We start from the raw sequence: 23,206 nt of genomic DNA on the forward strand, positions 1-23,206 counted from the left end.
CTGGGTCCTGGCTTTGCCCCTGCCTGACTCTCTTAACTTTAGAGACAAGGGCTTAGCCTGGGTCTCAGCGTCTTCATCAATCACACAGGAGAGAGAGATGCTCTTCTCCTAATGAATCAATCCACGCAGCATACTCAGAAGAGTGACAGGCAGACAGATAGCAGGTACTCTGTGCTGCTACCTTTGATTTCTGAATGCCTCTCCTGGGAGGGACCCGGGTGAGGCAAGGGGATGCTACAGGAAGCATTTTGGAGAGTTATCTGCACCACGGCCTTGTTCTCCTGTCTCTATTTTATTCCTTGTCTTGCTGTTACCAAGTCCGCCCCCGACTCTGGGGGAGGGGTGTCCATCTATGAAGCCTGCCCCAGTGACCCTCCTAGAAAGGGAATAAATGTGCAGGAAGCCAATGGGCCAGTGGGAAAGGCTGAAGGCAAAAGAAGAAGAGGGCGACAGAGGGTGGGACGGTTGGCTGGCATCACTGACTCAATGGACGTGAACTTGGGCAAACTCTGGGAGATGGTGAGGGACAGGGAGGCCTGGCATGCTGCAGGCAGTCCATGGGGCCACAAAGAGTTGGACACGACTGAGCGACTGAACAACAAACCGATAGACACTGACCACACGCCTCCTGGGGTCCACCCACCCATCTCGCCCCCATCAACAAGCCTTCGAGGGAAGTGCCGCTCTTTTGCCCATCCTACACAGGAGGAAATGAGGCCTGGGGAACTTCAGGAACGTTCCCGGGGTCCCCCACTGGGGAGCAGAGCAGCCGGGTGACCCTCTCCTCCATCCTCTCCCAGAGGCCACATCTCCCTGCTCCTTCTCCTTGGGCGCTGTCTCTCCTCTCTGCCCCTTACCCCTGCCTCCCACTCCGGACTGTGCAGCGGGGTGGTCAGGCAGGCAGGGCTCAGTTCCCCGGCTCCCATCTGCCTTCTCATCATGTTCTTTTTAAAAAAATATTCATTTGACTGAGCAGGGTCTCAGGTGCGGCTTGCGGCATCTTTAGTTGGGGCTCGGGAACTCTAAGTTGCGGTGTGTGGGTTCTAGTTCCCTGACCAGGGATCGAACCCAGGTCCCCTGCGCTGGGAGCTCGGAGTCTAAGCCACTGGACCACCAGGGAAGTCCTCTGGCACGTTCTTGGGGGGCAGTGCTCCTTCCTGGAGACCCTTTCTGGGGGGACAGGGGAGGGAGGGGGTGAGGCCACAGTGTTGGCGCTCTGCCCCACAGCTCTCAAGCACAAAAACAAGAGCAGCCCCAGAAAAACAGGCTGGGCGGGCAGGGGCAGTGGCCGCACAAAAGCTCCCCACAACAGCCTCGGCGGGCCTGGCTCCTTCTGCCCCACTTCCTATTAAAATGCAGCAGGAGCTGCAGCCCCATCAAAGGCCCATTCACTGCCTCACCCTCGCCCTCTCTCACACAAGGGCCTGATTAATCGAATTAGGGAGATGGCCTTTCTCTGCAGCTCCCTGGCCGCCCGGGGGCCCTCGGCTGGGAGCTGGAGTTGCCTCTGGTCGCCGTGAACACAGAAGCCTGGTGAGAGGGAGGAGACCCTGCTGGGAAGGAGCCGTCTCCTGAAGGGGCGCCCGCGGTGGCCAGCTGGAGGCGCCCGGGGGAGGGCCCGCCGTGCGCAAGCTTCCCTGTGCCCACTCCTGTCCCCAGAGAAGCGGCTCTCTGCCAGGCAGCTGTGCGTGTGGCCTCGGCCAGCAGCCACCCTCCCTGGACGCTGTTCAGCCCGCCTCGCTCCAGATGACGTCAGGATGCGTTTGACCGTGACCTGGGCTCTCCCGGTGGCTCAGACAGTAAAGAATCCGCCCACCACGCGGGAGACCTGGATTCGACCCCTGGTTGGGAAGAGCCCCTGGAGAAGGGAATGGCAACCAACTCCAGTATTCTGGCCTGGAGAATCCCATGGACAGAGGAGCCTGGCGGGCTACCGTCCACGGGGCTGCAAAAAGTCGACACGACTGAGCGACTTTCACTCGGGCCCTCCTACTCTGCTCTTCCCTGTATCTGGGGGGGCCCAGCCCTGGGGACGTGGGCTCCTGCCTGCCCGGGGCTCCCCCCGTGGTCCCAAGTGGACACTGTGTGATGTGGGGAGGTGGGGCAAAGCAGCAGAGGCCCACCTCCTCCCCCTCCGGACAAGCTCTGCCCAGAGCGACTCAGACAAGCACCAGGGTCCAGGCATTCTGGGGGCGTCGTGGAGGCCCACCGGCCAAGGCCAGGGTCACCAGCCGGCCCCATCACTGGGCCAGGCGTGCGTTTGGGTAGGGGGTTCCTGTGTGAGACCCCGCCTTTTTTTTCTCCCGGAAAAGGGCAGAATGGATGCAGGTCACAGGTTTGCTCTGTGGCCCTTAAGTCAGCTAAGGGGTTCTCTGAAATCCCCGTAAATCTGCCCCTCTGACACAAACACTCACACACACAGACACGCAGCGTGTACCACCACTGTGTCGATTCACCTGGGGCTGTGATGACCTGCCCACGTTTGGGAGCTGAAACGTAAGAGCAAACGTCCCTCTCTTTGGGTTCCTGCAGCTCCAGGCACCCACGCCCCCGAGAGCCATGCAGCCTAACGTGGAATGAATGAATGAATGAACGCCACGCACACAACTCCCCTGGAGCGTTTGGTCTGAAGAGCAAGCGTTGCCTGCCCAGGGAGCGTCCCCCCCACACTCCTGACACTGTGTGTGTCTCTGTTGTTGTTGCTTTTTAATATTTCCAGGTACCACAACTGGAAGCACACACCACTGTGATTCTGATAGTGTGAGTCCAAGGGCAACGGGCGGGAGGCAATCGAAAGGCCACCTTCCACTTTCCTGATGCTGGGGAGGAAGTCCTGGGAGTGCGCGCTGAAGCCCGAGGGCGCTTCCAGCCCTGCCCAGCCCCACCACCTGGGCTCAGCTCTTCACACCCAGAGAAGGCCCCTGGTCCCCCGCGCCTGGCCGCACAGGCCATGGCAGGTGGGAAAAGGATCAGGCTTCAGGCCTCTTATCTTGGCTCTGCCCCCAAATGCCTCGTGACCCCGGGGCAAGCCTCTTCCTTTCCCGGGGCCTGTGTCCCCATCAAAAGGGATGGGCCAAGCCCCTTTAGTTCCCAGACTCTCGGATTCTTGGTTAGGGACTGAGACCAGAAGCTGGCCCTGCCCTGGGGACGCTGGGCGGCACACGTTGACGCACCACCAGACCGAAGACCACCTGAGCGGACCACCCGGCACCCCCATGGCCCCCAACTCACCATGGCCACGGCAGCGTCAGCAGCCAGGGACGTCCAGCTGAGGAGCAGGGCCAGCACCCCGCAGCAGAGCATCCTAGAGGAGAGGCAGCCGTCGGTGGGGTCCCGGCAGCTGGGGGCCCCGTGGTGGCTGCCCGCCCCCCAGCCTTCGGGGCCCTTCCTCTCGGCTACGACCTTGTCCCCCCTGGTCCTCCAGACTCCCTCGGTGGCCCCGAGGGCAGCCCCAGCCTGAGCCCTGGACTGCTGGCAGAGGGATATGGACCGATGCCCGGGGCACAGGTCCCCGAGGGAAGAGACGGCAGCAAAGGCGTGAGGCGAACAGCTCTAACGGCTCAGCTGCTGGACAGTCAGGCCCAGGAGGCAGGGGCGGGGAGGGGGGAAAGCCCGCCCCTGGCTTGGTGTCCCCGACGGCAGGACGGTGGCTGCCCTGCCCCCCGCCCCCCTGGCCAGGTGCTGAGGAGGGGAAGGGAGGCAGCGTCAGGCTGCCCCTGCCGCCCACCTGCCCCGGCCCCCCGGGCCCCCATCCCTCTGGACGGCGGCACCGTCACTCCCCACGCTTGGCCGGCTCTTCCCCCAGACCCAGAGGCAGGCTACTCACGAGGCCAGGAGGCACCTGGAGCGCTTGGCCAGACCCAGGCAGGCGAGGAGGCAGAGGACCAGGTCCAGGATGAAGAGGAGGAGGTAGGACAGCCACCTGGGCGGAGGGGTAGGGGCGGTCAGGGAAGAACTGCCACCCGGGGCCCCAGGCCCGCTGGACTGTTCGTGGGACAAACTGCCCACAGCCGGCAGCTAAGCTGATGAGACCAGGGCCAGCCCTGCCCCGGAGAGCAAGAACCAGTGTGCTCGGCGGACAGCCCTTGGGGTTCCGGGGGCTGCACCCCGGCCTGTGCCTGGACAAAGGAGTCACCCTCCCTCCCCCGGCTGAGTGTCTGAACCAGGACTGTCTCCTAGAACTTTCTGCAGCGACGGACACGGACCACCTACGCACTGACCACTCCCTGCCGCTACCTACGTGTGGCTGAGAACGTGAAATGTGGCTGATACAACCGAGGAAATGAACTTCTCCTTTCTTTTACTTTCTCTCTTTAGAACTGTAGTTACTATACAATATTATGTAAGTTACAGGTGTGTAATAAATGACTCACAATTTTTAAAGGTTATACTCCATTTATAGTTACTATAAAATATTGGCTATACTCCTCATGTTGTATAATATATATCTCTTATCTTGTTTCGTTTTTAAATTTAATTTTTACTTTATATTGGAGTATAGCTGATTTCTAATAATGTGATAGTCTCTGGTGTACAGCCCACCCTTTCAGTTACTGTTTTTTTTTGGCTGTGGGCCCTGCGGGATCTTCCTCAACCAGGGATTGACCCCATACCCCCTGCAACAAAAGTGCAGAGTCCGAACCACTGGACCGCCAGGGAAGTCCCTCATAGCCTTTGTTCCAACAGCCACACGTGACCAGTGGCCACGCCATGGACAGAGCAGGTCTAAACCATCTCTTGTCAGCCTCCTGGGAGGCATGTTTTTGGACTCTGGTTCCCGATGCTTCTAGAAGGCACACACAGTGTCAGACCAGGCGAGGTCTGACGGATCTATGCCATGGATCATAGCTATGATGGATCACAGCCACGGACCCAAGAAAGCTCCTCAGAGGCCTGCATCTTTAACGATGGCGCATTCCAACGAAGAGCAGCTCCCGTTCTTCACAACGGGAGAAAGTCCAAGCCCAGCAAGGAAGACCCAGTGCAGCCAAAAATTAAATAGATAAAAAGAACCTTGGGACCATCGAGTGCTGGAATCCCATTCTACAGATTGGAAAACCAAGGCCAGGGGGAAAACAGGCTGGACCAGGAATTCCAGACGCTCCGAGCCTTCCTGCAACAGACAGGGCCAGCTGCCTGGAGTCCCTCAAAATCCTGGTTTCCCATTTCACACCCAAAGGTTTCTTGTTACCCTTCTCTCCCCTACTCGGCACATTGGCAGGAAATCGAGGTAGGACCGAGTTGAAGCTCCACGATCATGCAGCTCTAAGATTATGTTTCAGCCTGCTCTCTCTGCATCCCCGCCTCCTCGCCTTATAAAAGTTTCCTGGAAACAGCTCTGAGAGGCGGATGCACTTCCCCAAAGGAGCTGGCTGATGACCTGGGGATGAATATCTAACCGAGAACTCGGCTCTCCCAGGAGCCACGCCCCCGCGGCCCCGGCTCCTCCCACATCCGGCGTGGACGTGCTGGCTCCCTTAATGCCCTTCGGAAGCCTCTGGAGAGCAGTCTCTGGGCTTTTAATTGCCTCTAATACCTAGCTGGGCCTTGTGTAAAAGTACTAAGAAGAACTTTCTCAGCTGGGTGGCTGGGCTCCAGCACCATCCGGAAAGCAAAGGTGGGGAGGCTGGTCCCAAGGAGACCCGGCCCCTGGGGCTGGTGAGCTCATGAAGAATAAAATGAGGCTTTTGTGCCAGGGCGGCTCATTCGAGAGCAGGGAACAAACGGCAGATGAGGGGAAGGGGCAGAACGTCAGCAGCGTTCCGGAGCCACAGGTGTCCACCTTGAAGCAGACTTGGACAAGGGGAGGAATTTGGGGATGGGGTTCCAGGAGACCCTCTCCATCACCCTCACTGAAATAGATGCGTGCAGTTGTCGCCACCCTTACCCCCAGTTTTTATAAAATCATCTTAAAAAATAAGCCCCTTTGATGTTTACATTCTGATTTATTTCACCAAGGTCATTCTCAAAATGCCCACATTAAGCCCTTCGGTATACATGGCTTCCCAGGTGCCTCAGTGATGAAGAATCTACCTACCAATGCAGGAGATGCAAGAGCCTACGTGAGCCCCTTCTGGATGACTTGCTTGTCTTTCTGAGCAGATTCATCGGGTATAGTCCCTACCCAAACCTGGAATCAGACACTTTCCCAAGGGAGCCTGGTTCCTTTCAGGGTTCTGGTGGCTCAGTGGTAAAGAATCTGCCTGCCAAGCGGGAGACCCGGCTTCGATCTCTGGGCCGGGAAGGTTCCCTGGAGAAGGAAATGGCACCCCATTCCAGGATTCTTGCCTGAGAAAAATTCCATGGAGCGGGGAGCCTGGCGGGCTACAGGCCATGGGGTGGCGACGAGCCGGACACGACGGCACACACGCAATGTAGTGCTCAGACACGGTCCCAGGCAAGGGCCACTCGGAGAGCGGCAGGGTCGACGTGGACACTGCTTCCCGTGACAAAAAAGGTTTCAGAGGCTGAGACAGTGACTGTCCCTCATGTCACGGGACTAATCAGATGCCAGTTTTGGGTCACAGGTCACAGCTAGTCCCTAGAGTTGGCAGTTTCCTTTTGGTTACTTGGGACATGTGGGCAAAAAAAAAAAAAAAAAAAACAAGAAAAATCTGGGTGACGTGTCTGGGAGGGCAGGGGCTGGATGGGCAGGCAGGGGAGGAACGCAGAGCACTGTCCAGAACTGGGGGCCTCCTGAGCTTCCTCTGCTGTCCTCGGGGCCTGTCCATCTCTTACCCCAGGGAACGGAGAGGCCTGGATGGGGAGGTCCAGAGGCCATCAGGAGCATCTTCTCGAGGTCAGTATTAGCTCAGCCTGGAGTGGGGCTTTCTCATAAAGCGGAAATGAATCCAGAGTAAATTGTGCAACGTTGTGGTGGAGACTGTGACCTTTGCCGGTGGCTTGAAGCAGAGGCAAGAAACTCGGGAGGGCAAGGGGCCTCCAGAGGATAGATGCTTGCTCCCAGGGCTCCTGCATCCCCCGCGCCCCCTCTGAGCCAGGCGCTCTGCCCTGAGTGTACTGGGACGTGTAAGCCGTGAGTGCATGTCACCCTTCTGCTGGGAGCCCCCCCAAATCTGGACCGCCGCCTCCTTTCTTGGTTGTTCCCGGAGTGACCTTCACCTGACCCTCACCAGACCCTCCACGTGAACTGAGGGCAGCCGATCCCCGGTCAGCTGGCCTGTGCCCACCGCCGTCACCTAGGATGGGGTTTGGGTGATGGGGAGGCAGGGGAGACATAAATGAAACCCCAGAGGTCCAAGGACGCAGGAGTGAGTCTGCATACCTGATTATGGCAAAGGTGGGGTGGTGCCTTGCGGCCCTCATCACTCCGGTTTTGGGCATCTCTGAGGCTGGGAGGCATCTCTGAGCTTGCTAAGCAGTTGCCACCAGGGGAAGCTCTGTGCTGCCAAAGGGGCTGCCATCTCCCCAACCCCTTGCTCCTCTGGGGCTGGGTCTGCAGGTGCAAGGAGCCCTGGCCCCTCAATCCGAGAAGGAGAGGAACGCGTAAACCGCCTGCACTTCACTCAGCCCTGAGGATGCTGGTCTCAGAAGAGCCCCTTGCTGTGTGCCGGGTGGGCGGCCAGGTGCAGCCTGAGATCTTGGCTCGTCACTGCCCCTCCGGGGGGCTCAGTGCCTGCGTGTACAAGCTGCTTGCACTCGCTGCCTCCAGTTGGCCCCCACGAGCTCTCGTGCCCTCTGATTTCAGACAATGGCTTAGTGAGATCTTCTGGTGGCACTTCCCTGCTGGAGCCCAAGATGCTGGCTCTGCTGAAGGAAGCTAGGGTGGCCCCCTCCCCCTGACCAAGAACTTGGCTCTCCCGGGAGCCCTCACCTGTAGTACTCCACGTAGCTGGTCTGGTTGGCCAGTTCGGTCAGCTCCTCAGTGACCTCTGTCCACACGGGCACCCCTGCCATCTGGACAATGATGCTGCCCGCTGTCTGATGCAAGAACTTCAGTGTCTGGAGGTAATCGCCCCGGGCGGCGAAGATCTCACCCAGCCGGGCGAGGTGCTGTTCCAGGTCCACCTGCATCTTCTGGGTGGTTCCTGACACCTGCGGAGGGGGGGGCTTGTGAGTCTGACCTTGGCAGGGGAGGAAGCCGGAGGGGGTACACCATCTGATTCAAACTGGAGGGCAAGAACTTGGCCTTGAGGGAGTGCTCCACGGGCGCCTCCAGCCCTGAAGTCACGAGGCTGTGGTCTGGGTGGAGAATGGATGGCAGAGCCTCCCCCTACCTACCCAGCCTGAGGGTCCCTCCATCCGGGGGACAGGCCCCATCTAGTCCTAACCAGGACCCGGCCTCCAAGACCCAGTGCCTTCCTAGGAAGACAGAGCCAGATGGGGAAACAAACAAGAGAAGCCATTTTTCTTCTTTCCTTGAAGATTCTCTCCCAAGTTTAAACACTTTGGACGGTGAGTTCTTGTTGAGGGTGAGGAATAAAATGTTTAAACCAAAGAATCCCTCCGCTGCTACCTGACCTTTGGTTCCCACAATAGGCTTTCTCAGCATCTCACAAGAGAAAGGCTTTGTTGCGGAGCGAGCGACAGCTCACAGCGTCCTGAACCCGAGTCCAGAACAATGGGACTTTGAAATGATACAGGCAGATCCGATGCTGCCCGGACACGCACGTGACGGGAGGAGGAAACTGGTGCCTTCTCTGTGCTCACCACCCTCCTGGGCCCCCACGTCTGCCCTGCGTGGAGTTGACAGACCTTGAAGGAAGCATCTCTCTGCTCACAAGTAGAGAGGAGGTCAACGGCGGTGACTGTCCTGGGCTTGCAAACAAGGACCATAAGGATTGGAAAGATGCTTCTCAACAGCCCAGATGTAGGGTCCTGGCAGGGCCCTGAGACCCAGCCCAAGAATTCCAAGCACCGTCCCCCCAGTCCTGCTCTGAGCCTGGGTGCCAGCAAGAGGGGAGGAAGGGCTTGGTTGCTCTGAAACGGTCACGTTTCACCAACAGACACAACTGGCTGGAATCGGGGAGCGTGTGCTAATCGTTCAGGCAGGCTTCAGCTCCCCAGGTCTGCAGGGAAGAGAAAAATGACCCAGAGCGGGAATTCCCTGGAGGTCCCGTGGTCGGCGCTCTCCACTTTCACTGCCGAGGGCATGGGCTTAATCCCTGGTTGGGGAACTAAGATCCTGCAAGCTTTGCGGTGTGGCCAAAAGCAAACAAACAAAACAAAAACAAAAACCAAACACAAAGACCCAGAAGAATGTTTAGAAACTTCCCAGGGTGAGAGCTCCACAGAGAGATGATTAGACCCCACTCCTGGCAGCAAATGCTATTTCTGCGAGTTAGAGGGGCTTGATAGCAACTCCACAGCCTTTCACATCTGTGCTGTGCTGTGAGGTCCTGGCTCCACAAAAGAGAATGGCCCCCTTTGTTGCATTTTATTTTTTCCAGTGTCAGCGGCTTGTTCCCTTTTCTGGCTTGTTCCTGGTTCTTACAAGCTGGTTAACGACGAAGAGATACCAAAGTGCAGAGACGCGGGGCACACACGCTGGTAAATTCAACAACTAACCCTCACCCGGACAAACGCTACTCTTCAATTTAGTAAGGTCACCGGACAAGTGCTTTGCAGCCACTGATCCAAAGGCAGTGTTCATAAATGTCAACGCTGGCAGCAGAACCCGCTCTGTGTGATGTTTCTGTATTCCTATATGAAGCCTAACTCACTCTAGACCACAAGGATGTTAAAAATGCTCTGCAAACTTCTCCTATAAGATCACTTCTTTCCCCTTCCGTAGCTCTAAAATGTTTCACTTCTCTATTTCTTAAATTCCTCCTTGGAAGAAAATTTAAAAAAGCAGCGCATACACACACACAAGCCAGCAAACATCTGCCAGGCCTTCTTTTCCTCCTGATGTCTTCCCATAGGAAACCAAACAAAACAGAAAAAAATTAAAATTACAGCGCTGACCCACTTATACCTGCCCCTTCCCCATTTGGCCCCCAGCCCTTAGAGGCTCCGCACAGAGCTCCCCGAAGGGAGATGGGGGGGGGGGGGACACTCAGAGATGGAACAGGCTCTCCCGTGGGGAAGAGAAACTCTTCGGATCAAGAGGGCTGGCTCAGCTCCCCAAGTTGGGGCGAAGTCAGGGGCAAGCTAGCAGGTGGAGGAAGCTGTTACCCCGGAGGATGGAGCAGGCGTTCTCCAGCTGCGGCCCCTGGACCAGCGGCCTCCCATCATCAGCTGGGAACAAATTCTCAAAGCAGATTCTCAGCGGAGAGTCTAGGGACGGGGGAGGGGCCGCCATCTGTGTCTGTCAAGCCCTCCAGGGGATTCTGATGCAAACTCAAGTTTGAAAATCTCTGACCGGGAGGAAGCTCCTTCTCAGAGAGGGAGGGAATGGGGTTTTCTAGACAGGCAGGAGGTGAAGGGGTGGAGCCTAGGCAGGCTGGGGACAGGCCCCGCATCTCAGAGCCTGGAGGGGAAGGGCTGAGACCAGACCCCTGGGTTCTAGTACTGAGTTCTGAAAGGTACCAACTCCCCACCTTGGGGCAGCCACACCAGTTCCTTCACCCAAAGGCATGCCCACAGGCTGGCTGCCAGCTCACACCCGAGCCAGCCGAGCTCCCAGAGGTGTAGAGTCCCAGACCGTGGTTTCAAGCCGAGACTCCAACGGGCTTCCCTGATGGCTCAGTCTCAGTGGTAAAGAAGTGCTATGCAGGATACACGGGAGATGAGGGTTCGATCCCTGGGTCAGGAAGAGCCCCCGGAGGAGGGCATGGCAACCCACTCCAGGGTTCTTGCCTGGAGAATCCCATGGACAGAGGAGCCTGGCGGGCTGCAGTCCGGGGGGTCACAGAGTCGGGCATGGCTGAAGCGACTGAGCACCAATGGGTTAGAGGCGCCCTGAGTGAGGTCCAGGTGGGGTCACTGGATCCAGGGAGAGGATCCACCCACGGCACTCCCAAGTGACCCTTTCTGACCCCCCGAATCAGCTGCCTCAGCACCCTGCTGCCAACCGTGGCTCAGGGCTCCCGCAGGCCGGGAGGGCGCACACCTGGGCCTCCTGGTCCAGGAGGGGAGCCTGGGAGGGCCCACCTTGCTCTGGCCCAGGTCTGAGTTGCCTGACCTGTCTCCTGAGTTCCCCGCCCCCGCCCCCAATCAAAGCTTCCACTCTTCCGTGGTAATAACAGTAATATGTACTACTATAGTAATTATAATAATGGCACCATTAGCAGAGCTCCCCCACCATTTGGAGAGTTCTTTGTAGATTACCAGGCACTTTCACAGGCACCATCTCATCGGCCATCACTCATCTGATATTTGGCCTTCACCCCGCAGATCTGGGGGCCCTCTAAGATCTGCTGCCTCCTGGGAGTCCTTGTGACTAGGGGTCCTGGGAGCCCACCCCAAGGTCAAAACCAGCCCTGGAGGCCCAGCACAGGGCCTGCTTCTCCAGGCAGTGCCCCTGGCCCTGGGCACTCTCAGCATGGGGCGAGGGGCCCAGCCTGGGGGTCCCAGTCCCAGCTCATCTCTGGGCGATAAAGACATGAAGCATTTGTTTTCCCATCAGGATGGCTGGCGGACTTTCTTCCTCGGTCCCTGGGGGAGCCACAGGTCATTCTGACAATGGTCACAGGTCAGCCAGTGAAGGGCATGGCTCCCGGGCTTCCCCAGAGATTCTCCTTTGGAGAGTGAGTTCTTCCCCCAGGGGCTCTGGGGCTGGAAGGTGGGGCCCCTTCCACATCAGGGCAGAAGTGAGGGTAGGGGTCCCCAGGGAGTGAGCCCCGCCCCAGGCCAGGGCGTGCCCAGGACCCCCTGTGCTGGTCCCCCAGCTTCTCCACCCGCCGCCGCACACCTGCCCCGTCACAGCTGCCCAGCCAGGGTCCGGACAGCTAGCTCCTGGTCCCCAGGGATGGGCCCCAGCAGGCACAAAGGGTGGACGGATGAACTCAGCAGGAGAGCGGGGCCCCTCGTCTGGCCTGTGACCCTTGGCTTCCCAGAAGGACTTTATCTGAGGCCAGAGCCAGGGCGGCCAGCACCCGGCCACCCCACCCGAAGACCAGCACAGCTGTCTCTTTAAGGGAGCTGGTCCCCGGAGAGCTGGGGGATTAAGGCCTTAGAGGAGCTTAAGGGAGGGGGGGTGCGATGGGGTCGAGTCCTCCTCCAGAATCCTCTTCCAGCAGCACCGGGATGAAGTCCACACGCTCCGGTCGGGGCCGGATTGTGTGGCTGAGGCCGCCGGACACAATTGGCCGTTGGCTGAGGTCACCCCTCTGCTGGGGACCTGGCCCAGGGTGGACGCCCAGCAGCTGGCGTTTCTGAAAACTGCCCTGGAGCCTGGCTCCCGGGACACTGGGGCTGCCCTGGGGCTGCTGGGAAATCAGCTGGAAAGACCTGGTGCGTGAACGTGAGGAGCAGGTGGGGGCAAGGACTGTGTTTTCGAAGACCCTGCCTCCCCGCCCTCGAGGCTCAGCAAGTGGACCACTGCCGTGGGCTAAAAATCCCACCTCTCCTCCGCACGTCCTTCACCCTGAGCCCCCAGCTGGAGCCACGGCGCCTGGAAACCAGGGCCCGAAGCACACCATGCTGGCTTCGGGGCTCTCCACTTGATTCTGAAGTTTTCCCCTTGACATCTCCTAGACCCGACCCACGCCGCTCTGTACTCAGCGCTGAGAGTGAACGCAGAAAACACTGGGAGGGGCTTCCCTGGTGGCTCAGTGGAAAAGGAGCCGCCTGCCGACGCAGGGGATGCGGGTTTGATCCCTGGGTCGGGAAGATCCCACGTGCTGCAGAGCAACTGAGCCGGAGTGTCACAACTACTGCGCTGGCCCTCCAGGGCCCGGGAGCTGTAGCTATGGAAGCCCGTGGGCCCTGGAGTCTGTGCTCTGCAACAAGAGAAGACAGCGCAAGAGAGCAACCCCACTCACTGCAGCTGGAAGAAAGCCTTGCAGCAACAAAGACCCAGTGCAGCCAAAAACAAATAAACCAATAAAAAACCTGTGTGTGTCCGGGGGGTGGGGCCTGATCTTCCACATTCAAGAACCTCTTGGGCACAGTGCTCCTAAAGGTGGGTAGGATTCGATCGCACGGCCGTCCCGCCCTCCCGTCCCGCCTGTCTGCTCCTTGCGGGACCAACCCCCTTGGAGCCGAGCGGGCCAGGATCTGACCGGGGCGTCTGTGGGGACCAGGTTGACCTCGCAGCCTGCGCCTGGCTGTCTGGGACCTTACCAGCACATCAATCCCGGAGAAGGTGTGGTTGGCGTTGTCCAGGGCGTAGAGCAGCTGGTACACCCCGTCGTTGGCCTCGCTGTTTCCATAGAAACCCGCGCCCACCGCAGCGCTGTGGGCAAGACCCCAAAGTTAGAGGTGACACCCGGAGGAGACGGTTTTTTTCAGCATGCTATTTTTGAGTGCCGTTTTAACTGCACGATGAACTTGAATGGAAAGTATATGGAAGTCCCCGTGGTCTAGCCCCTCACTCACACAGACTCTCCCACCATCCACAGCCCCCACCAGAGTGGAACGATTGTTACAACTGATGAACCTATGAGGACATACCATTATCACCCGAAGTCCACTGTTTACGGTAGGGTCACTCTTGAAGTATAAGGACATGTGTCTGCCATTGTAGTATCACACGCACCTCCACGGCCCTTAAGATCCTTTGTGCTCTACCTTGCCACCCCTCCCCGCTCCGCAAACCCTGGCAACCATTCATGTGTTCACTGTTTCCATAGTTTTGCCTTTTCCAAACGTCATATGGTTGGAATCATACAGTACGTAGCCTTTTCATGTGCATTTAAGACTCCTCCATATCCTTTCGTGGCTTGATAGCTCATTTTTCTTTGAGAGCTGAATAATATCCCATTGTTTGAATAAAAACAATTTAGCCGTTCACCTCCCGAAGGGCATCTTGGTTGCTTCTACTATTTTTGTTGCTCAGTCGCCAAGTCATGTTTGACTCTTTGCGACCCCTTGGACTGCAGCACGCCAGGCTTCCCCGTCCTTCACTATCTCCCACGTTTTGCTCAGATTCATGTCCATTGATGCCATCCACCCATCTCATCCTCTGCCACCCTCTTCTCCTCCGGATCTCAGTCTTTCCCAGCATCACTAAATCTTAGCAGTTATGATGCAAGAGGCTCTAAGCATCCATTAGAGCTGGTGTTTGACTTCAGCTGAGGGACTCTTTCCTGGCGGTAGGGGAGAGGGGGTGGTCTAAAGTTCTCGCGAGTGTGTTGGCCAGGCAATGAGGGGATGGCTCTGGGCCAGCAGGCCCTGGCCTGACCAACTAGTTCTACAGCACATTTTGTTTAGCCCACAGGAAAACATTCCTGTTCTCTAGTCCCGGGGCTTCGAAGGGTGGAAGATTTTGCTGGCTGGGCGCCAGGGATTCTGATGCTGGCAGTAAGTCAGGGAGGGGCCCAGGAACCCGTATCTTTCGGGCTCCCCAGGGGACACTTGACACATGTGGGCTTGGGGACCACTGAAGTCTCGTGAAATCCTCGTAGTGTTGGGGACTTCCCTCTGTTCTCTATCCTTCCCCCACCCCGCCACGCTGCCCATCCTACTGAAAAGTTCTGGCTTCCAGAAAGTCCTTCTCTCTATTGTGACGTGTGGGCCTGTCTTTCCCGTGGCACACAGGCTTAGCTTCCCTGCAGCAGGTGGGATCTCCCTGGACCAGGGATCAAACCCATGTCCCCGGCATCGGCGGGCGGATTCTTCACCATTGGAATACCAGGGAAGTCCATAAAGTCACTTCTTATGTTGAGCTGAAGCCTACCTCCTTAAACCACATACCCACTGGTTTCTGGCTGTCCTCAGGGCCAGCCTGGAACAAGCCTCCAATTCTGCAAGATGACCTGCTGGACATCTGAAGGGGGCTCCGTATCACCCTCCTTATCACGCTTCCAGTCAAGCGTGTCCTCCAGACCCTGGTCTACATCTGGTTCCACTCTCTGGGGTCGGTCAGTGCTCTGAGTGACGCTCCCAAGCCCAGGCGGTCCCTCCAGCTCCGAGCTTGGGGCTAATGCCCTGGGGTCCTCCCTCCCCCCCACTGACCCTGTGGTCCACAAACACCCCTGGTTTCGCTCCAAGGACCGCCGCGAAGCCCAGGTGCTCCTCCTTCCTCTAGTGCTGTGCTGACTTTTGTTTTGTTTTAACCAAAAGCAGAACTCTAAATCCATCTCCGTGAAATTTCATCTGGTTGGTTTTGGTCCAACATTCCAGCCCGAGCAAATCATCTCGAATCTTGCTTCTGTCATTGATCGTATTTTATCTGACTCACACCACTGGGGGTCCTCCGAAGAGTCATCGAACAGCCTCCTTGAGTTTTCGTCCCAAACACTGGTTTTGGGGGTGGGGGTGAAGCTACATGTGTTTACACTTATCTTTTTTCTTTGAGAGGGACAGGACCTGCTATGGAATCCCCTGGGAGGCTGTTACAGAATCCTCCTTCCAGGGCGCCCTTGACCCCTCATTCATTGTGTCTCGGGAAATGGTCCATGGACCGCAGGACACATCACCTGGAAGACCCATTACAAGTGCAGGTACAGGGGGCGGCCCACGCTGCACCCATTGTTATCAGGGTGGTCTGAAACGTGCATTTTGAAACAAGGTTCCCATCTGCTTCGTGGGTCTGACGCACGCGTGCACGCGCGCGCTTCAGCTACATTTTGGTGAACCAACACGTAAATCAATACCCTTTGCATTCACCCAGAACTAGTCACCCAGCTTTGAACCCCCTTAACGGCACCAGCCCGGTGTCAGAGCTCCACGAGACCACTCCCTCCTCATCCCCCCAGCCTCACTCTGGATCTCTCCTCCTCCTGCTTTCGTTGACTCCCGTCCCTGCCTCCCTCCCTCAACTCAGCTCTGATCTGAGCTCGACTCCAGCGACCGTAACTGCTGACCTCCATTGCACTCACCCCAGATCCCTCCACCCTGCAGCCCCACATGGCAGGCAGGACAGATGGTGAACATGATCTAATGGAGAAAAGAAGGCCTTGGGGTGGCGCTGTGGGCCGCAGGGGACGAGCCCCCGGGCGTCCTCAGGGCCCAGGCTCACTGGACCCTGTCTGCCTGTCCCATCCGGAGACAGTGGGTCAAATCCAGCAGGAGCATCTCCTAGAGTGTTTCAGGCTGGCCTGAGGCTTTTGGGAAAACCTTTGTAGATACAAAAACACGGAAAAACAACTCCAGTGACTTCCCTGGTGGTCCGGTAGCTAAGACTCCGTGCTCCCAATGCAGGAGGCCCAGGTTCAATCCCTGGTCAGGGAATGAGACCCCGCATGCCTCAACTAAAACCTCGTGCAGCCAAATAAATAAGTGAATATGTAAAAAAGAAAGAAAGAAAGAAAACAAGAAAAATACAGCTCTTGAGAAAACAAGGCCCGTGTGTGTGGACACTTCTTGAGCAGTAGCTCGGCTCTGACACGAAGTTAGAGATTCTCACTATTGGAGCAAAGAAGAGCTGGCTGAGGGCGCTAAGAGCTATTGATCTTGTAGAAGATGGAATTGATCTGGGCTGGAGTCAGACTCTGATCGCAGACCCAGGGCGGCAGCTGGGAGGGGATGGGACACAGAGGGCAGAGTTGTCACCCATCAACTGCCCAGGGAGCTCCCTGCCGGGCTGGAGAGGCTCACACCAGGGGTGGCGGCCCAGGATGCTAGGGAGCTTCCCATAACCGCCCGGGACATCTGATTCCCACCGCCTGGCGAGAAAGGGGACCACGTGCACCCCTGAGACAGGCTCTCCCACCCAGGTTTCTGGAGCTCAGGCACGACCACGTGGGTAGACAACTGATGAGCCACCTGGGGTGGGTTATTGATGGGGTGGGGCTGGAGGTGGAAGGTGAGGAAGGGGTGTCCTGGTCAAGGGGCTGACCACGGGCGAGACCCAGATGGTCAGGACCGCTTTTCGTCCGCTGTGTCCTTCTCACACCTCTGCGCTGCGACCTCCCCGCCCCCACTGGGCCCAGCGCAGACGGACACTCACCAGCAGATGAGCGCGGCCACCACGGCCGTCCAGGTGACGCAGCAGGAGCGGGGGCGCTTGGTCTGCACCTCGTCGTCCTGCCGGCAGCAGCACGCACAGACCAGGTAGGCCGCGAGGAGGACGAGGTTCAGGCCCAGGCCGACGGCGGCCACCAGCCCCAGGAGCAGCAGCGACTGAGGAGGGAGAGGACCGGGGTCAGCGCTGGGTCCCGGGGGGTGCGGGGAAGGGCCCCGAGCTCAGTGGGGCTGCTACATCCGATGCCCTCCTCCCAGGACTGACGCTCCTGCTCTGTATAAAGTGCCCTGCCCTTGGGCACCAGCAGTGGGGGGAGATGGAGCTCAGGTGTGGGAGGGGGCAGAGGACCCGAGACGAGAGGAGGCAGGGGGCATGGCTCAAGGCTGGTTCCCCATCTGGGGCGAACACACCGGGATGAAGGTGAGGACCACACCCTGCCTAATGGATGCTCCGAGTCACTCAAGAGACAAGCAGGAACTGTCCTTGGACCGTGAGGTCTGTGGGCGATGCTTGGTGTGACCGAGGGAGACAAGGAGAGGGACGGCCCCATGATCAGAGCATCCGAGGCCTCCCTGAGGAGGCAGGGCTTGGGCGGAATGTCTCAGAAGCTGAGCGGGGGCCTGGGGCAGACGTCCTGGTGTATCGGCCTCCTCTGAGCCTCGCTTTAGGAGTTGGGGTCCCTTCCCAACCAGAGACCAACTCCGTGCGGGGGGAGTGGGGGATGTCAGGAGATGCACCTGCGGAGGTTCCTTCCACCACACCCTGAAAGGGACGGCCGCCCTGAGATGCCAAGGGTGGCAGTCAAGCCCAGAATTCTGAAAGGGGAAGGGTGGCAGTCAAGCCCAGAATTCTGAAAGGGAGGAGATGCCCACTCAGGCCCGCCGAGCACCGCAGGGTCCTACAAAGGGGGCTGCTGTCGGCCGGGAGGGCCGGAGCCCCCCACTCCTTGCCCTCCAGTCTCCTGACTCAGCCAGATGGCCACCAGATGGCCCCGGGGCTGGACCTGGCTCTAAGTCAGGCTCCTGAGCCAACCGCCTCGCCCTGCTGCACACGTGCCCCCGAGTCGTTCCCAGCTGGGAACCTCCAGCCCTCCAGCCTGGGCCGTCGCAGCGGGGAGACGGGCAGACTAGGGGGGACACCGGGATCCTTCCGGTCTAAGGAGGACACAAGTCTCAGGCCGGAGCGTGCGCACACCTGGAGGCTGAGGCCTGCAGTCTCGAGACCTGAGGTCTTCTTGGCAGGAAGGGGCGGGGCCTCACAGGGGGAGGGGGCAGCTGCTCTGCTGGTTACATGGACAGACAGGCTTCCGAGCCTCACGGACAAATGGCCAGAGTGATGGGGACAGCCCGGAAGTGGACAGGGGAGACGGCCCACTGGGTGTGGGATAGGCGGCTGTGACGAAGCGTGGCTCTCGCCTCCACCTGGCATAAGTGCATCACAGACGCTGCCAGGAACCTGCCCTGCCACCCTCCCGACTCAGCGGCGTGGAGCGCAAGCCCCCCTCCTCCAGGCGGTTGGGAAGGCCCAGTGGACATGAACACACACCCCCCCCTGTGGAAGTCCTCTTGGGGTGGCAGGGGCGGGGGCCCCTGAGCCTGGACCACTAGGCTTGTCCCATGGACGGAGCCAGGAGGCTGGCCTGGGGAGACCGTGGGAAGGAGCCGTCCCTGTCGGCCCCCTGGTGGCTCAAACCATAAAGAACCCGCCTGCAATGCAGGAGACGGGGGCTCGATCTCAGGGTCGGGAATAGCCCCCGGAGGAGGAAATGGCTACACACTCCAGTACTCTTGCCTGGAGAATCCCATGGACAGAGGAGCCTGGTGGGCTACAGTCCACGAAGTAGCAAAAGAACTGGATCACGTGACTGGCAACTAACACTGCCGGCCCCCAGCACAAGCCCCCAGGGCAAGCTGCTTGCTCCCTGGAGGCCCTGCAGCCCCCGGCCATGGGGAAGAAGGTCAAGGACAGATAGGGGTTTCAGGTCAGTTCAGTCGCTCAGTCGTGTCTGACTCTTTGTGACCCATGGACTGCAGCACGCCAGGCCTCCCTGTCCATCACCAACTCCTGGAGTTTATTCAAACTCGTGTCCATTGAGTCGGTGATGCCATTCAACCATCTCATCCTCTGTTATCCTCTTCTCCTCCCGTCTTCAATCTTTCCCAGCATCAGGGTCTTTTCCAATGAGTCAGCTCTTCACATCAGGTGGCCAAAGGATTGGAGTTTCAGCTTCAGCATCAGTCCTTCCAATGAATATTCAGGACTGAACTCCTTTAGGATGGACTGGTTGGATCTCCTTGCTGTTCAAGGGACTCTCAGGAGTCTTCTCCAACACCACAGTTTAAAAGCATCAATTCTTCGGTGCTCGGCTTTCTTTATAGTCCATTTTTCACATCCATACATGACCCCTGGAAAAACCATAGCTTTGACTAGATGGACCTTTGTTGGCAAAGTAATGTCTCTGCTTTTTAATATGCTGTCTAGGTCGGTCATAGCTTTTCTTCCAAGGAGCAAGCGTCTTTTAATTTCATGGTTGCAGTCACCATCTGCAGTGATTTTGGAGCCCAAGAAAATACATGGGTTCAGAGCCTTGCTGTTCAAAGTGGAATTCACCAACACTGCAGCACTGACCTCTTCTGAGATGCAGAATGCACCATCTCCAGCTCCACCCCGGACCCAGTGAATCAGAAGTGTGCCAGGAGACGACCGGCAGGGCTGTGTCCCATTCAAGTCTAGGAAGCACCAAGTAGTGTCCACAGACTTTCTCAAACTATTTGCAGCAGCGGAGCCTTTCCTTCAGACTCGCTTAGCAGAGCACCCCCTGACTTATACAGAGCGCCCCCTGACTGAGGGGTGGATGTAAATGCCAGGCTTTGTCCTGGCCATGCCCTCGCTAGAGGGCCCAAGACCCCTCTGCTAGAGCCCAGGATCCCCTTCACAAGTTGCAGACCACCGTGCAGCGTGCAAACCCCTTGAGCCGGCAACCCCCTCCTTCCCCTGGCAGAAAGGACGGCTTGTGTCCCCGCCACCACCCACAACTGTTCACCACAGCCTAACACTGCAGTGAGAGCCAAGCGCCGGAAGCACCCCAAGTTCACCAACAAGAGCTCTGACGTGTAACAGGTGCTAGAGCCACAGAATGGAACATTGTGTGGCCGTGAAAAGTCAGCGGCAGCGACAGCCAGTGATCTGGGTGAGTGTTACAGACGCAACGTGGGAAGAAACAAGGGAGACGAAACAGCAGGGGCTGTGTGGTTTAACTGATGTGAGATGCACAGTCGGGGACTCATCTGCGGTGACAGGGGCCAGAGATGCAGCCGCCCCCGGCGGGGAGTCAGGTGAGACGGAGCCTGCTGGGTGGTCAGGGATATACGTTGCCTGGGGTGGTGTCTCATACACACACTCACACACACACACACACACGTACTGAGGTATACACTTAAGAAAGCGCACTTCCCTATAAGTTAGTCCTAATGAAAACAAAACAAAACAAAACCCGGATAAACCTTTTGCATAGATCAGAGACGGGCTTACAGTCAGACCTCCTCCCAGCTTCCCTAGAAAATCTCACCCTCGATCTCCCCCCAAACAGGAAAACCCACGGACTCTACCACGGGCCCCCATCCGGCACGGCAGGACCTCCGGGAAGTGATCACGACTTGGGGTGGTGCCACCTGAGTCTCTCCAAACCACAGCCCGTCCCCACCCTGGAACCCCTCACGACACACTCGGGCCCCCTGACCTCTTGCAAGCCCAGCACTGCGGGCAGGGCCCTGGGATTCTCAGGCCGAGGGGCCTCTTCCAAGCTGGGCGCCTGGCCTCAATTCCTTTATTCCTGCTTTGGCCTGGCCTGGGGAGGCCATGCCTGCGAAATCCAAACTCGAAGGCCCTTTTGTTAGCAGTTCTCTTCCAGAACTTCCTCCTGGCACTGGGAGCATGAGGGCAGGGGAAGAGGAGCTAAGATCAGGGTTTGGGTTGTTTAGTGACTAAGTCATGTCCGACTCTGCGACCCCATGGACTAGTGGCCCGCCAGGCTCTTCTGTCCATGGGGTTTCCCAGGCAAGAATACTGGAGTGGGCTGCCATTTCCTTCTCCAGGGGATTTCCCTGTCCCGGGGATCAAACCCGAGTCTTCTGCATTGGCAGGCAGGTTCTTTGCTGCTGAGACACTTGGGAAGCCCAGGGTTAGGGTTAAGGTTGGAGGCAGGAGGGGCTGAAGGAGGGAGGGGCGAGAAGCCTGCAGAACCTTCTCCCCGCGTCACCCTGCCACCCTCTGACAGGCAACAGTGCTCCTGCTCCTAACGGACTCTGCAGGTCTCCGTTACACACCTCCGGGTGTTACAAGGAGGATGTCCTGTCTGCAGGAAGCCAGGAAGTCGACTCACGCCCTCCTGCGCTGACGGAGCCAAGAAAGGACAGGTTCCCAGCCCGTGTGGCCACCACCACCTCCCTGGGCCACCCAACAGCCAGCCCACGGCCCCTGCAGCAGGGCTCAGGCCTCGCCCCTCACCCAAGCAACTTCCACTCATTCTGGCTTCTCACTTTGTAACGAGAAACAGTACGAACCCAGGACCCCAGCTGGGGGCAGCAGTGACTGACAGGTCTTCTGGGAATGCCGAGGTGGCAGCTGAGCCCACAGGGGCTTCTGCACTTGGGCGGGGGAGGGAGGGGGCAACATCCTGAGCACCCCTCACCCCGAGACCCCAGGAGATGAAGACTGTGCCGGCCCAGGGGTGAGGCCAGAGGGCAAGGAGCTGCAGGGGGAGGCCCTGATTGGAAAGGGTTAAGCTCCCCCACCTCCTGGCGAAGGGGGCGGGGGTGGGGGGCAGCGTGAGTGTCTGCTGACCATGACTCAAGGTTCACACTGGATGAATGGGGCTTCCTCATCCTTTGGCTCTTCTCAAATCCTGCGGGGGGTGGGGGGCAGGGAGGGATCCCCGCGTGGTCTTTCCTCCTGATAAACGCCCCCAAGTTGGGGGAGCCCCATAGCTCTGGATCCAACCCTCCCCTGGGAGTGTGTGAGACTCTGTGGAGCCTACAAACAGGATTACCCAGAGTTAGCACGTGGAGATACGTGTAAAAAGTGAAGAATGTTTCCTCTGCTTCCTCACGCACGTCCCAAGACAACGGCCAGGCAGCGGAAGCGGGAGAGGGAGCAGGCAGGGCGGCAGAGGCAGTGAACCTCCGCGCAGCAGCGTCTGGAGCCCCCAGCCGCAAAGGCACTGCGTCCTCAGTGTCTGCTCTGCTCTCCCAGCTCTCTGGGATGGATGGTGACGGGGCCGCTGAAGGGGGAACCGGGGTGGCTGGTTTGGGGAGACACAGCTGGGGGCAGTGTCAGGGCCCTTTTCCCAACTCTGCCCAGGCGACACCTGGCCGGTGGGGGCCTCCTCCGTGCCGAGTGGGGCTTGTGGCAACTTATGAAGTGCCCAGCGCTGGCCACATGCTTTATACCCACTAAATGACGATGGGGTCCCTTCACTAGCTCTTTGACGCCAGGATCTGCTCCATCCCCACCCCATCTCACAAGTGGGGAGGGTCTCCGCAGCTTCCCCACCTGGAGCTGGGGGCCCAGCTGGGCGGGGGCGCCCCTTGGGCCTGGGGCTTGCCACCTCCCCAGGAGCCTGGTGGACCGGGCCTAGGTGATCTGGGCAAGGACTCAGGGTCCAGTTCACTGGCAGGGAGGGCTGGAAAGACTGACCCACCAGTGGGCTTCCACGGCGGCTCCCAAGACCCCAGAAAGTGAGTGGGGTGGGGGTGCCTGCTTCCTCAAGGGGGTTCTGGGGCTGACTTTGCACAGGACGTCTGGGTCGTCACCAGGCCACCTGCTCGTCCCTCAGGCTTCCTTGTACCTTCCGGATCCCCGGCACAGCCCGCCCCCTCCCTGAGCTGTCCTTCAGCTTGACTGCCTGTTCCCAGCTCCACTTGATCTCTGGGGTGTACACACGCATGTGGGTCCGCTTGCACACACACACACACACACACACACACACACACGCCGCACCACAAGCCGGCACAGTTCACTTGGCCCCCAGGGGCATGAGCTGCAGCCCCCTCGGCACGTGTCTCTCAGTCCTTCCCGACCATGACTGTGGCGGATCCTTCGTCTGCATCCTCCATGCGTCACAGCACTTGGACACGCTGTTGAACATCAAGGCCGGTCTGCGTAATGATTTGCATCACTGGGCCCACCACGTGCGAGGGGGCCCTCGAGGTACTAAGCACGTTTCAAGGGACAGCT

At 58.6% G+C, this 23,206-nt stretch overlaps 1 protein-coding gene across 1 annotated transcript in view; it reads right to left on the minus strand.

The window, feature by feature from the left end:
* TTYH2 (tweety family member 2) overlaps window positions 1-23,206 on the minus strand; it is a 35,159-nt gene that overhangs the window by 9,549 nt on the left and 2,404 nt on the right. The window contains exons 2-6 of the mRNA XM_061144955.1: window positions 16,958-17,130; window positions 13,189-13,300; window positions 7,835-8,055; window positions 3,827-3,922; window positions 3,232-3,304 (exon numbers count right to left, since the gene is read on the minus strand). Coding sequence (XP_061000938.1) covers window positions 3,232-3,304; window positions 3,827-3,922; window positions 7,835-8,055; window positions 13,189-13,300; window positions 16,958-17,130 — 675 coding nt within the window. The remainder of the gene's footprint in view (window positions 1-3,231; window positions 3,305-3,826; window positions 3,923-7,834; window positions 8,056-13,188; window positions 13,301-16,957; window positions 17,131-23,206) is intronic.

Source organism: Dama dama, chromosome 5 (assembly GCF_033118175.1).
Source record: "Dama dama isolate Ldn47 chromosome 5, ASM3311817v1, whole genome shotgun sequence".
In the NCBI taxonomy this organism is placed as follows: domain Eukaryota; kingdom Metazoa; phylum Chordata; class Mammalia; order Artiodactyla; family Cervidae; genus Dama; species Dama dama.